The following is a 15000-nucleotide window of genomic DNA, read 5'->3' as shown; positions in this document are numbered from 1 at the left end:
AAAGGCTTTGAGCTAGTGCGGTGGTCTAAGCGTTTTATATTTGTCTTATATTCGCCTTCATCCTTCTGTTTTCATTTCAACATCGCCGTTTAGGTTTATAACGAGGACTCGGGACTCAGCGTCCTTCTAAGTGTTTAGTAGCGAAGAGGTTTGTTAACTTGGTAGCGCTTTGCGTTAAGGTCTATTAACTGACATTGTTTCCACCATTAATTAACCATGAGTAGCGATAGTCAAATAATTAACCTTTGTATTGACCGATTTGCTTGATCTTTAAAGCCTCCGTGATTAAAATTCCACCAATTTACTATCTGTTAACTATAACGTGAGCATCCGTTTGTGGTAGCTGTCGCTATAGAAACGCTAGCCTATCGGAACGAGTGCAGTACCGTCAGTTCTAGAAAACGAATCAGAATGCAGAATTCGCCGGCGCGGTGGTGTACGACGTGCTAAATAGTGTGTAAAACGTGGGATGAATAATACCAGATTGAGCCACGTTTGAAGCCCGATCGAACACTACGAGTGACTTTTGATCCCGCTCGGAAACACTCCCCCAATGCTTGGTTTGTACCTGTGTGCACTGATGTGGTGGCCTCACTCTGCGTTTTTGATCAAGCAGTGCTGCAGTAATTGTAAGGTAGTGCAGATGTGGGAATGCAGGCTTTGACGTCTCGTCTCTCGGGGTCGGATCAGGCCGCGCTGCGGTGTTTATTCAGTTCTCGCGGTGTTTTAGTGGCCCGTGCGTCTCTTGGGGTCGCAGACAGAGCAGATGCGATGAAACGCTGGGCTGTAATTAACTCATATCTGTGGGTCCGTGCTGAGGCAGGCTTTTAACTTAAAGACTTTAGCAGAGATTGAATTCCACAGAACTCTCTGGAAGTCTGATCTCGATCTATAACTAAAAGCCGTATATCGGTTCGCAGTTTAAAATGAGGACCTGTCGTGATGCGAGAGGTGAGATTTACAGAGTGATTACTCAGATGTTCCCTTATGACTAATAAAATTTTTTTTTATTTCACTCTGTGGGAGAATTAAAATGTTACTTCATGCTTTATGGTATTGAAATAAGACCTCCTTGCGAATCTCACCGCTCCATACACACAGTTAGGGAATGAAAATGATCAGGTTTATCTGACCAACTTTTAAGGTGTATTTTTACATCGTCTGCAGATTACTTTGGATAGTCGTGCCAGTCTCGAATGTGTTCTCAATTTGTCTGCTTTAGTCCTTTACGGTCAGTTTTAGCCACAGACTCTGCATTCCGCTGAAATCACTGTAATCAGTGGAAAAAGGATATTCAGAGCTCATTGAGTTTTGACACAGATAATCGCCTCTTTGGGGCATTAGGAAAGTCTCAACCGTGATAGGAGGATATTAAGGCCTTGTTTGGGTAAGCCTCAAAAGATCCCACACTCAGACCTGCGGTATTTCAGCATCTGGTTGCGCCTGCCAGCGATGAGGTCACGAGATGTTGAATGAGAGTTCCCGGCGGCAGAAGTTGTGCCGTTATGGCAGAGATGGAGTAAAAGATGGGCCAAAAAATGTACCCAGGCTGCAAGCTTGACCTCATTCATCTAACAATCATGGCCTTGTATGTACTGTAGGTGAGGTGTGCAGAAATGGAAAAACCGGGAAAGCCATTATGCTGTTAGTCACACTCGTTTGTGGTAGCCAGAAAAACAAGCACGCATCAGTTACAGCTTTTAGAAACGTTTAATACAACACAGATATCTAGAAGTGACCAAATATGAAAGAAACTTACTTGGCAAAATCTAGCTAATCATAGGAAACTAACGATTTCACTAGCTAGCACATAGGCATTAAGCGTTTTACAAATAACGTAAAGATACAGAGGCCGTGAAATCAAGGCGGAACTATCAGAAATGTCACGATATGTTGTTCATTTATATAAAAAGAATCGTCTCCATACCACTGAAATTACTCTGTAATTGGACCTAATATCGGCCGCTGACCACATGGTCCGTGGGTTTAGCCGGATTTCGAAACATTAACATTGTGTGCCCTGACATAGCGAATCTACTTCCAAAGTAGTGAATGTTACAAAAGTGTGTTGTTTATACAGAAGTTTCTCAAAAGTAGCAAACACAAACCTCAATTGTTCGTCGCAAGAGTCTGTCTTTGCCACATTTTGCCTCACATCCGTTGGTAACGACATGCGAGTGGAGCGCAGTAGGTCTGTTCACGTTTCATTACCTCCCTTCATGTTAAGTCCAAGTGTCGTGATGATGTCATCGTGATGATTGTGATTTTGTATGTAGAGTTTGTTTGTGGTGCAGACATCATTCATTCGTGGTGGGAATTCCTTATATACAACACCCTGATTCCTTTCATTTCGTTTCCCTAATCCACTGGTTTCCTAATCCACTGGTTTCCTAATCCACTCTCCATTAGACTGTCATCCCCGATCAACTTTTCTTATCCATTAGCTTCTCCTGATATCCACTTGTTTGTCTCGTTATCTACTGGATTCTCTCTTTAGTCCATTTCCATTAGCTCATTTGGCTGATGTCTATATCCAAAACCACTTACAATTGGAAAAGGGTCTTGTTCAACCATGGCAACTTAGTGGTGCTGGAATTTGAGCTTTGTAGCCCAAAGCCTTAACCACTGAGCCACTGTTTCCTTCCCTTTATAAACTCTGTAACCTACTGGCTTTCTTCTAAATCCACTCTTTTTTTTCCTCTCCACTAAATTCCCCCCATCATCTAGTGACCACTAATTTTATCCACTGGATTATATATATATATATATATATATATATATATATATATATATATATATATATAGGCTTCTTTCTAAAGTCACTGGACTCTCTCCCGATTAACAAGCACCAACACCAAACCCGCTGCTTCTCATATTATCCACTCATTTCACTCCATATCTCATATTTAGATGGGCTTGGCTGGCACCAAGTGTTGTTCTCAGATTCTTGATCTGTTCTAAGAAAGCATGTTCTGTTCACTTCATTAACGGATACATTAGACCGTGTGTGTCTGCTCTTATCCAAACACGGCACAATGACTCCTGCTGTCCTCTATACTATGTCCGATTAAAATTGTGCAGTCTAGCTTGAGTGTTGCTATCTCTAAACACTGCAAATGTGTTGCTTGACTGAACAGACCCTTATGATAGAGAAACCGATAAAGATCGCCTTTGTTGTTTAACAAATTCTGTGCATTCGTCCTTTAACCGCTGATCTTTTTTTTTTTTTATTTAATCTAAGCAAAATAAATTATGTCTGGAGAGATATGATTGTTTTAGTCTTTGGCACGAATCATCTTTGTGTTTGCTCGTATTGCCATAAATAGTAATGCACTGTCCCATAGTTGAAAGCCAGTGACTATATATTCCACAATCACCTCTTTTAGATCTGGGTCCTAATCTGCATGCAGAAAATTGGCCCCCGTTCCTTATCTGTCCCCCCAAGTCTGCCTCATTTTGACTTCCCACTTTGTCCGAATGACTTTACCCAAATAAGGACATAAGAAATGGACGTCTTCTTCACCCCCCCTGCTGAGCCCAGCATCTTCTAACCCTTACTTGCTCTTAAGTGCTAGCAGGTGCTGGAACGCAGTCTGACGTCCTGGCACTGGAACCAGGTCTCTCCTACCCCATCCGTTATCAACCACCACCAGTGCCTGAATAAACAACAGAAACATCTCGCCAACTTCTTTAGGTTTCTTTTTTAAATAAGTGACTTCACTGTCTGAGAACCAAATATGTAGTTTCAGGTTGTTTCAGGGGTTTGTGATGCCCACATAAGGAAATATGTGAGATCGAACAGACTCCCATTCCAATTTGTGGAGCTTATGAAAACCTTCTGCATTAGTTTAAGATATATTCATCCATGGGAACTTGATATAGACACAGTGAGGGATATGGCCTGTGTGTTGGTACAGTAGGTCTGGGGACATTCCTTTCACCCTTGAAATGTTTGAGATTTCAAACAAACAGCAAGAGGTCCCCTTTAATTGTAAAATAGACTTCACAGACTGTGAATTCGGATTTTGAACATCATCCAGCTATTCCAAAATTAGGCTAAAAGGTTAAATGTGTACAATAATATTTTGGTTATGTGTTGATACCATAGCGCTTTTTAATCCTGAACTTTCCACTGACTGAACACATTAGGTCCAAGCAGACATTATTAGTGTTACTGAGGTTCGGATTAAACCCAATTCAGTTCAAGTGACAAGTCAAATACACTAATAACTATTAGGCTGGGTTGTGATTTCTTCTACTGTAATGAAATAAAACAAAATCACCCCTGGCTGTGCTTCACAGAAACCTGGAGATACTTGGACCTCACTTTGACAACCACTGTGTTAAGACATGCCTGTGTTCCCATATACTTTCTTTTCTAGCCATTACAGTAGCAATGCCAAGTTACTAAATTACCAATGCACTGATGTTATACCGGTAAAGTATACTTGTGTCTGGATGAAATCAGACTCCAAGCTGTTTATTCTTTATAATTTACCCTGTCCCTGTTATTCTCTTTTGGTTTCTTTTCCAGACATTGATGAGTGTGAGGCACGGTCCCATCAATGTAATCCCACACAGGTGTGTATAAACACAGCAGGGGGTTACTCCTGCTCCTGCACCGAGGGTTACTGGCTGGTGGCTGGACAATGCCAGGGTGAGTACTTGAGCTTGGACAGTCAACTTCACCAGATCATTGTGGAGGTATTTCTATTTCTGCAGCAGTTTCTAAGAAGGATGTGTGCACTGCTGAAAAAAAAAAAAAAACCTCAAATGGACCTTGCTCTGTGGATTAGTGCCCAGATTTCTGTTTGTTTGAAGTCTCATTCTTCATCTGGTGAACATTTACACCATGTAGGCGCATAGCTAAACAAATAAAGATTTCCTAACAAACTAAACAAAGAAAATAGCATTTCCTAGAAAAAAAAGTTCAAGATTTCATAACAAACCATACATGTTTAATCTCTAGATCTGCCTATACAATATATGACATCACATCTGTATTTCATGTGTCTCTATTCTCTGCTTCCTCTTATCAAAATTTCAGATATTGATGAATGCCGCTATGGTTACTGCCAGCAGCTCTGTGCTAACCTGCCAGGTTCTTATTCCTGCTCTTGCAACCCGGGCTTCAACCTGAATACTGACAGTAGAACCTGTGAAGGTACATGCGCTCTCTCTCTCTCTCTCTCTCTCTCTCTCTCTCTCTCTCTCTCTCTTAGACAATTACCCAAACACACACAAACACAGTCTTGTATTACTATTTTTGTGGTGTATTTCCATTGGCTTGTGTATTTCTGTAGCTAAATAATGCTATGCCTTCTGTTAACGCTAACCTAAAACCCAAGAACCTTAAATTCAATATACCTAACCTCAACATCAAACCTAACCTCAATTACCTTAACTTTTACCTCAGTAACCTTAACTTTTACCTCAAAAACCTTAACTTTTACCCCAGTAACCTTAACTTTTACCTCAGTAAACTTAATATTTACCTATAATAATAGGTATATTTAATATAGATAATATTTAATATCTAACTGTTTGCATCAGTAACCTCCGAGATTTACCTAAGTAGCTCTAAACTTTACCTCAGTAAACCTAGCTTGCACCTCGTTAACCTTTACTCCAACAAATTTAAATTTTACCTTTGTAATGTAAACCTTCAACCCGGTAAGCCTAAACTTTACCTCATTTGAACATAGAAATCGAACCTTTACCTCAGTAACCTTAACTTTTACCTCAGTAAATTGAACCTTTACCTCAGAAACCTTAACTTTTACCTCAGTAAATTGAACCTTTACCTCAGAAACCTTAACTTTTACCCCAGAAACTCACCTCAGTAACTACAATCTTCACATCAGTAACCCTAGGCTTAACCTTAACTTAATTGCCCAAATGTTCATTTGAACATATGGCCATGAACTTGATTATGCTGATCTTAAATAATACTTAGGATTGGAACTAAAATGAACATTCTCTGTGTCTGCAGATATAGACGAGTGTGGGACTAACCCCTGCACTCATGGATGTCTGAACTCATACGGCTCATTCATGTGCAACTGCGACGAAGGCTTCGAGCTCGCCTCCGACGGAACTACCTGCATCGGTGAACAGAGGAGGAAGCGGTGAAAAGCAGGGCAAAGGAAGTGAAAGGAAAAGAGATTAATAATAAGAGGAGGAGAGATTTAAAAAAAAAAGTGATGAGGAGAGATATGAAATGAGAGATAGATGAGCAGATTCAAGGGGAAGAGCAGGAGCTACACAGAAGGATGGTTTAGAGTCGTAGAGAGAGTTAGAGAAGGAAAGCAATTGAGTCAATAAAATTCTAAAAATGTGTGTGCGTGTGTGTGAGTGTGTGTGTGAGTGTGTTTCTCATGTTTACTCCTATGTTTGTCAGATGTGGATGAATGCAGTTTCTCAGACTTCCTGTGTCAGCACACGTGTATAAACACTCCGGGCTCGTTCGCGTGCACGTGTCCGCCCGGTTACTACGTCTTTGAGGATGGCCGGAGCTGCGAAGGTAATGCACGTGTTTACCATATGCAATAAAAACAACAGTTTGGTCACATCTTACATGACCTTTAAGTTTGTTTTAACATTAACATTTTCTGAATCAGTTATAGATATTCTTTCACGAATGCTAAATATTTATTTATAAAGCGGACAAAATTGGTGGTTGTAGATCAAAAATTGCTAAAATAATATGCTTATATAAAATATCCCTTTATTTAGACCAAATTCTGTCTAATTGTATGTTACATTTGCGCAAGTATTGTATTCACCACATTGAACTTTTCCACATTTTGTAGTCTTACAACCTGAACTGAAATGGACTTAAGTGGGATTTTATGGCATGAATCTACACAAAATAGCCCATATTATTGTTGTAGGTGAGCAAAATCAAATTTGCTTATAAGTATTTACCCCCACTGCTGTGAAACTCCTAAATTAGTTCTGGTGCAACCAGTTACCTGTTATAAAAGTGTCACGTGATCTCAATATAGATACACCAACCAAGAGTGTGCTCGAGAACATACTTATACAAACCTCATGGAGACCAAGGAGTTAGCAAAACAAGTCCAGGACAAATTTCTCGAAAAATATCTTATATACTCCAAACTTTGAACATCCCGTGGAGCGGCATTAAATCTATTATCGAAAAATGGAAATAATGTCAGAACCACAACTGTCCACCGGTTAAAGAGGGGATTAGACAGGGAAGCAACCAAGAGGCCAAGGTTAACGCTCAACTTGATGCTTCCGCCATCATACTTCACTTTGCGTCTGTTGTCCTCCAGGCGATGAGCAGATTAGTTTAGTGGAACAGGAGTTGAATACTTGAATATCTGTTTACAAATCATTTTGATATCTGTAGTTTATATTCTCTTATAATTAATTTATGACTGTGATGATGATGATGATAATGATGATGATTTATGATCAGTGTTGACCTTGCTGACCCCTAACTAACTGTTGTGTGTTTGATTTCGAAGACCTCAATGAATGTGAGTCTGGTAACAACACGTGTACAACAGCACAAGTGTGTTTCAATTTCCAGGGAGGGTACACATGTCTGGACCCCCTCATATGTGAACCGCCATACATAGAGCTCAGTGACAAGTGAGTCACACAGTCTTTAAATCCAGTTCATAATAATCACATTGGTCCTGTTGAAAATATAATAATCACCCCATGTCTGTCTATCTGTGTGTCTTCAGTCAGTGTTTGTGTTCGGCAGAGAACCCCGCCTGTCGAGAACGGCCTTTCACTGTTCTGTACCGCCACATGGACCTGTCCTCTGGGCGCAGCGTCCCTGCTGATATTTTTCAGATGCAGGCCACCACGCGCTACCCCGGGGCTTTCTACATCTTCCAGATCAAATCTGGCAACGAGGGCCGTGAGTTTTACATGCGGGTGAGTGGAGCTGGAAGTTATGTGACAACTCACCAAATCTACAGTGAAATGAAGTACTAACTGTGAAGGAGGTACACACAATATTTCAACAGAGGTCTTTCATCGGCCGAGAAAATCTCTAAACCAAACCAATTCAGCCCCAAAACTTCAAACAGAAGAGAACAGAGTTCATGACATAAAATCTTAAATTTCGACTTAAAACAATCCACATTTATTACTGAAGTTCTTCTTTTATATTAGACGTTGAAAAGTAGAACATTTTGATAAGATGCCAATATCTGAGCTATAGATATAAGCTGATACAAGATACTCAGTCAATACTAATGTCATCATGGTAACTGATACAATTTACATTAAATGCATAACAATACATATTAATATAATTATTGGAAATGCACATATTTGATAATGAGTGTTAGTATCGAGTCAGTATTAGCCTGAATGTTGAATCGGCATTAGACTGAACTTGACACAACTTCCTACATCATGTTTAATCCCCGTCAATGTGTGTGATGTCTGTTCAGTGAAACGTGAACATGTCATGTGACATGTAAAATAAATGAAGACGACACGCGGGTTTGTACATGTCCAGTGTCCAAAACTAGCTAGTTAATTTAACTTGCTAAGTAACTAAACCTAAGTAGACAATATACCAAACGTAAGGAAACAAAAATTAGTCTTACCTTGGGAGGCAAATGGAGATGGCTCATCCTGTATGAATCAATAACTCCAGCAAAAGACATCTTACTATGGAAAAAGAAAAAAAAAAGGAAAGAAGAAGAATCTCTTGGAGTTTGAGATTTTCTTGGAAATGTGCTTGAATAAACTTCCAAAAGAGTACTTAACAAAATAGTACAGTAACAAGGTACACTTACTCATGTATTTTACACTCCTCCAGTATAATTACATACAGGTATCAGGTGCTGAAGTCTGTAGTGCTGCTGTTGTGATATAACTCTTGTAGCAATGTTGTATGGCCAGCAGAGGGAGCTCTAAGCTTGTTACAGTAAGAGCTCAGCTCAGCTTTTCTTCCTCATTTATCAAACCTGGTTTGTCTGTTGCAATGGTATAGATCACATTTTCAACAGCTCCTGGCAATAATTCATCCATGTGTGGTGTTTTTAAAAAATGTATTTAACACTCTCTTTCTTTTCTACAGCAAACCAGCAACGTCAGCGCTACACTGGTCCTGGCTCGGCCAATCAGAGGACCCAGGACGGTCGTCCTGGACCTGGAAATGGTCACAGTCAACAACGTCATCAACTTCCGAGGCAGTTCCATCATCCGCCTCACAATATTCGTCTCTGAACACCCCTTCTGAGACTCTACACATGACCTCTGACCTTTCACCGTTCCATCATGGACTTCCTGTGACCACATTACCGATCAGGCAGCTGTGTTTGTTCATGTCGGTTAATGTTTTGCCGTTTTTGACTGTTTTACGATTATGACCACCCTTTTAGATCTTTTTTTTTTTTTTTTTTTTTTTAATTCTGTGATAGGACTGACATGTCGCACCAAAGAGTTGTTTTATAAATTCTGCATCTTGGTAAAGGAAGTCAGTAAAAATGGCTGCCACTGTATTGTCCACTTTCACTCTCACACATCCAGTCAGAAGGATATTTATGGCTTTTTCCTTGATCATGTGGTTCTTTGTGTTTCTCTTTCCAGAAATAGCACAAACTGTTTCCTCATTCTTAAACAGGTTTTTGGGTTTTTCTTTTTTTTTTTTTTTTTTTCCTTTTCTGCCACAGCCGCTGTCTCAAGACCCTAAACAAACTGTGAAAGCGAATTTACATGAAACTTCCATAAAGTTTGTGTGTATTTCATCTGTCATGTCATATGTCCCCTGGATTATCTGTTGTCTTGCGGTTTTTTTTATTTGTCAGTGTGAAAAGAGAGCCTGGTCAGGTGAATAAAGATAAACATGACCTGAAAACATGTGGGGTTTAATGTGATTTAATCAGACCGTAAGTAACCCAGAATCCTAAACTGAAATCGGACACTGAACTGTAAGTGATAAAAACAGCGTAGCTACGCACACTATGTTTAAAACGCTTTCATTCCTTCGTTTTTATTCCTTTCTCATTAATGCTTTTATGAGAAAGGGTCTGGATTACCTTAAAGATGTTTTTAGACAAATTTTGTTTAAAAAAAAAAAAAAAACTACAGAAATCATTTGAAACAGATTTCAAACCTCTGTTAATTTATAGGTGTAATATTCTGGAAAATGGCCAAAATTTTGTGTGCATAATTACTTATAATATGCACATTACTTAAATTATAACTAGATGATATATTAGACATATAATTTAAATTTATAGTTCAATTAATTTTGTATTCCAAATGATTATTTTAAAATGTTTAAATTTAATTTAACCTAAATTAGTGCAATCAAGTCCACATCATTTTTACTGTTTAAAGATTGACTTTTAATGTTCCGTATACTTTTAATCTTCCTACAGTACCGTGCAAAAGTTTTAGACACCCTATTTTTTATTTTTATTTTTTTAGTACAAACTTTGTTATACATTTTTTATTTGATGACTTCTACATTATCGAGTCAGTACAAGAACATTTTAGATTCCCAAACATTAGTTTTCTTTCATAAAGTTAAATGTTAATGTAAAATGTTAGTATATCTGTATAGAAAGCAGTGTCTTGTGTAAGAGACTACTTTTCAGACAACAAACAATGAAGGCTGATGGGTTTTGCTGCAAAAAATAAGAAGCGAGTGCGACAGTAAAGTCTCCAGAAGAACCGTGGCTGCTTCTGTGAAATGCTCAATAAAATTTACAGCTTGTAAAACTCCTTATAAAACTGCACTAATCGTACCGGAGACTACTATATAATTTTTTTTTTTTTTTGTCAAACCAAATATTGACTTTGTTTCATTTACTACTCTTCACGGCTCTTTATGGTATTTTTTCAACGTAGAAACATTTAATTTCATTATTTTGAAGGCATCTTTGCTCTACAGCATTTCTTTCCATGTGCCTAAAACTTTTGCACGGTACTGTATGCATACATACATATATAAATACATTATATATTATATAATAATATATTATTATATACATTATATGTGTGTTGTGAGAGAGAGAGAGAGAGAGAGAGATGATGATGATGGTGATATTCTATGGGGCAATAGGACCCGTGGGACTCCTGGTGGTTCCCTTTCCACCTGTTGAAAGTGCGCGTGGAACGTGCACGCGCTCCACAACGCGATGGGCAGCGCGCGAGGTGCGAGCATGCGCGTTACCCGCTCCTTCATATATCATGAACTCTCTGTTTTTACACAAATGTGGCGAAAAGCGACGTCGGAGGAGCTACTAACTCAGAAAAGCTTCTCCAACTAACCCTTTCTTACTGGCAGCGTTTGGTTTGAGGACGGTGTGAGGAGTTTCCGCGACGCTACAGAGGTTTTCAGGTTTGCCTGCGAGACATTCCACTGAAAAACATCCTGTGGTTTATAATAAAGTCTTCATTATGGCGATGGAATGCATTAAAAACTGCTGCAGGAGTTTTCTGGTGGAGGAGAAAGAACCAGAGCCTCAGAGTAAGTTAGACAACTTACCTCTCATTCCATTCTATTCTAGTAATAATAATAATAATAATAATAATAATAACAACAGTAATGTGCTTTGCATATAAAAAGTGATCAATGAATCTATTTTGCAATTATATAATGCATTAACTATAAATCTTAAGTATATTTAATAAAGACTCATTAATTTCATAATTATTAATAGCACGGGTTAAACATGTAGGGTTTTAAAAACACTTTTAGAGCTGGCATTCTTAAGTATAGATGGCAGATCACAAGAACCTGTGTTTAAAGGCAGAAACGAAACAGGGCCGTGGACCGGACCCTGTGGGACACCATACTGCACTTAGCTTCTTAAGACTCTCCTCAGGAACAAAAAATGCCAATGGGCTTTCAAGTAAGCTCTAAACAAGTAATGGACTTAATGGTATTCAGGTTAGTAGTGTTAAATGATGCGCAAAAAAAACCTGAAGCAGGAAAACAAGAAGGGAATTAGCCGATTAGTTATATTGTACGTGGTATTTGTACTTTTACATGTAATCATGTGCTCTCTCTCATGTTGTGTTGCTTCTGTATGTGTGTGTGTGTGTGTGTGTGTGTGTGTGTGTGTGTTTTGTGTATTTTGTTACTTATAATGTTACAAGCCTCGCCGTAAGGTGTCTTGACATAAATGATAAATGCGCAAATGATAAATAAATCTCGACTTGACGTGACTTATTCACGCTAATGCTACATTTTTTATTACTACTTATAAAAGTACGTAGTTTTTGGTCGACAATGTTCTCCAACATTATAGATAGGAAAGATGTGTTGAAGATTAGGCTGTAATTTCAGAGGTCAGAGAGGTTCCTAGTTGAATCGATTGTATTGTACATGATTGTAAGACCTAAATTGAAGGTTTACGTGGTAATTCAGTACCGTTTGAGTTGAATTAACCCTGCAGTAATTCATCCTCCACTGTAGATACACGTGTTCATTCGGCACACAATAATATGGTGTGTGTGTGTGTGTGTGTCCGGTGCAGTCATTACAGTTCGACCCTTTGCATCGCTGCAAGAGGCCGAAGTCAGGAAAAGTACGTTTGGCGTCTCGGAGGATTATCTTCTTTCCAAACTGCCTCCCGATGGCAAAGAAATACCCTTCGTACTCCCTTCGTTCAGATCTTCCTACGTACAGCCACAAGGGATGCAGTACTCCAGCTACCAGCCCGGACTACAGGGTGAGTTCAGCAAGCCTTTTTTTAGCAGTCATATCAATTAAAAATTCTTGAAACCTGATTATATTCTCTGAGTGGAATTAATATGAGAGAGGAAGTGTAAACATCTTCATCTTATGTCCTTTTAAGAATCAGGGAGAGCTCACAGAACGACTGAAAGAGTTAGTGTTGAACATGTGACAGGCGAGTGTTCTTGTGTCATAAACTGTAAGAGCCAATCAGGTTCCAGCATGCAAATGCAGGACTTCACCTGGCAAAGGAAAGGAGAAAGGAGGTCTGGGATTACAATCTGCATATTCATGAATCCAGACATTCTGATTAATGTAAAAGATTTTCTGTTGTAAAGCTGTAACTTTACGTTTCCCAACATCTTCAGGACAGACGAGTTTATGCTTTGCCGTTTCCCAGTAACATGACAAGATGCATTTCTTTTGTCTTATTCACTTTGAGAGAGAAAAAGAGTGTCTGCTGTGGGATCGACTGTTTATAGCTGCTTTAACGTAAGTGAGAACAGGAACTAACTTGTTTCATGGACGTTCCACTATAAACTGTAAACCGATTAAAAAGGCATGATGTGTAATTATTGGCAAATAGTTGCATTATAAGGGGAATAAAGCACTTTGGGACATGCTGTTATGTAAACTTGAGGGGTGTTAATAGTAACTCTGCTTCATCACATCGTCCTGCCGATGATTAATTTCCCATAACGACACGTCCCCAAACGTTTCATTCCTTACTTATCAAACAGAAGGATAACGCGATGTAAAGAACAAGAACAAGTAGTCATAAGTCTTGAAACCTGGAACAGATGAATAAACACAGCTGCTTTATGGGTAATACAGCAACAGGAAGTTCATGGCTGTGTTCCAGTATTTGTCGCTTTTGTCTCCATCCTTTCCCTCAGGGAATCCCCAGAACATTCTTACGAACTGTTCCAATATTTTATTGGCATGAGCCGGGTTCGTTAGATAAAGCCGTGGAAGCTCGAGGGATCGAGCCGACGTCACCGTAGACCTCAGGAGGGGAACTTTCCCAGAAGGCATTGTAATTGTAAAAACAATGAAAAACCAGAGCAGTAAAATGTCTCATACTTGGAAAATTTCTAGCTTTTACATTAACCCGGCTGCTAAATACAAATCGCGCAGTTTCATTATTCATACATGCGAGTGTACTGGAACAGGTTCAGCAAGAGCCACGTATGCAGAGAGGAAGGCGGAGCTATCTACTGTGGGTCAAATCGCATATGACCCCACGTCCCCGATTAACCTGGGTCATGTGATCAGCTACGTATCCCCGAGGACCGTGAGACGACCCATGCTGAGAGTCGGACACGCATCAGGTGGGTCATCTGCAGTGTTGATATGTTTATGTTTATAAAACATCATCTTGCAAATAGAAATGTTATAATGTTATCATACAGCAGTTTCACCCTTTTTGTATCTGTTCTACTGTGTAATTAAATTTCTTCTCTATTATTTGTATTTATTTTTATGTTTTTGGTTTTCTCCCGACCTGCAAATATTTCATCATGCTTATTTAATCGCAACTGCTTGTTTATTTTATGGTTAATTCATAATTATTTTTAGACTCGATTATTCATTAATTCTTCGAATATATCTGTAAAAAAAATAATTTTGTAATGCACTTTGAACTCTGTAGTTGATGTAGCATATCCAGCTGTACACACATGTGCATAGTGAGTCATTCTGATTAATTCTTCAGGGGACAAGGTTTAAGGAGGGATCGTTTTACAATGCCACCAAAATAAATAAGCTTCGACTCCACCGAGAAATCATTTATTATTCCCATACGGTGTATTTTATCTTTCATCACTTTATAGCATTCCGTAAAGAATCTTTTTTTTTTTTTTTTCTTCCCCCCCTACGCGGAGACGGCATAAATATTCGGTTTGCTCGTGGCATGTTTCTGAACACCGCACTCTGCAAATATTTACCCTTCTTTATTTGCTTCAGTCTATATGGACATTCCTTGACATATGCACAGGCAGGGCTTTGCTCTGAACCTCAAACCTTAAACCTGCTGTTGTGCTGCGGTGTATGTGTTGCACTGATTCTGTAGCGATTCAGTCGTGTTTAAACAAAATCTCTAAGGGTAGAGTGTGAAAAAGTAGGGCAAGGGATCCTGTGCAACTGTAACAGCACGCACAGCACGTAATTATACATTTGTCTTTCATTATTTATCTTTATTTATTGATTCATGATCCGATACACAGCTGTAGGATGAAACTTTAGCTTTGTTTCTCTCCCAGCCTTCGACCAGAGCGTGAAGCAGAGACTCAGCGCCTCCATGTTGGATCTGT

The 15000-nt window shown here is 39.1% G+C and overlaps 2 protein-coding genes across 3 annotated transcripts in view; both read left to right on the top strand.

The window, feature by feature from the left end:
- Positions 1 to 9858, top strand: part of fbln5 (fibulin 5) — an 11698-nt gene extending 1840 nt beyond the window's left edge. Inside the window, exons 5-11 of the mRNA XM_017464666.3 lie at positions 4535 to 4657; positions 5048 to 5164; positions 5993 to 6109; positions 6401 to 6523; positions 7497 to 7623; positions 7722 to 7917; positions 9077 to 9858. Coding sequence (XP_017320155.1) covers positions 4535 to 4657; positions 5048 to 5164; positions 5993 to 6109; positions 6401 to 6523; positions 7497 to 7623; positions 7722 to 7917; positions 9077 to 9238 — 965 coding nt within the window. The 3' untranslated portion in view covers positions 9239 to 9858. The remainder of the gene's footprint in view (positions 1 to 4534; positions 4658 to 5047; positions 5165 to 5992; positions 6110 to 6400; positions 6524 to 7496; positions 7624 to 7721; positions 7918 to 9076) is intronic.
- Positions 9859 to 11131: 1273 nt separating this feature from the next.
- Positions 11132 to 15000, top strand: part of LOC108263761 (tandem C2 domains nuclear protein) — a 12087-nt gene continuing 8218 nt past the window's right edge. For both annotated transcript variants that reach the window (XM_017464879.3, XM_047154451.2), the window contains exons 1-4: positions 11132 to 11476; positions 12489 to 12683; positions 13861 to 14019; positions 14950 to 15000. The exon at positions 14950 to 15000 is cut by the window's right edge and continues 23 nt beyond it. In XM_017464879.3, the coding sequence (XP_017320368.1) occupies positions 11407 to 11476; positions 12489 to 12683; positions 13861 to 14019; positions 14950 to 15000 (475 nt within the window). In that variant the 5' untranslated portion in view covers positions 11132 to 11406. The remainder of the gene's footprint in view (positions 11477 to 12488; positions 12684 to 13860; positions 14020 to 14949) is intronic.

The sequence above is a fragment of the Ictalurus punctatus genome, chromosome 3, assembly GCF_001660625.3.
Source record: "Ictalurus punctatus breed USDA103 chromosome 3, Coco_2.0, whole genome shotgun sequence".
NCBI classification, from domain to species: domain Eukaryota; kingdom Metazoa; phylum Chordata; class Actinopteri; order Siluriformes; family Ictaluridae; genus Ictalurus; species Ictalurus punctatus.
This window is presented reverse-complemented; position numbering and strand designations above follow the sequence as displayed.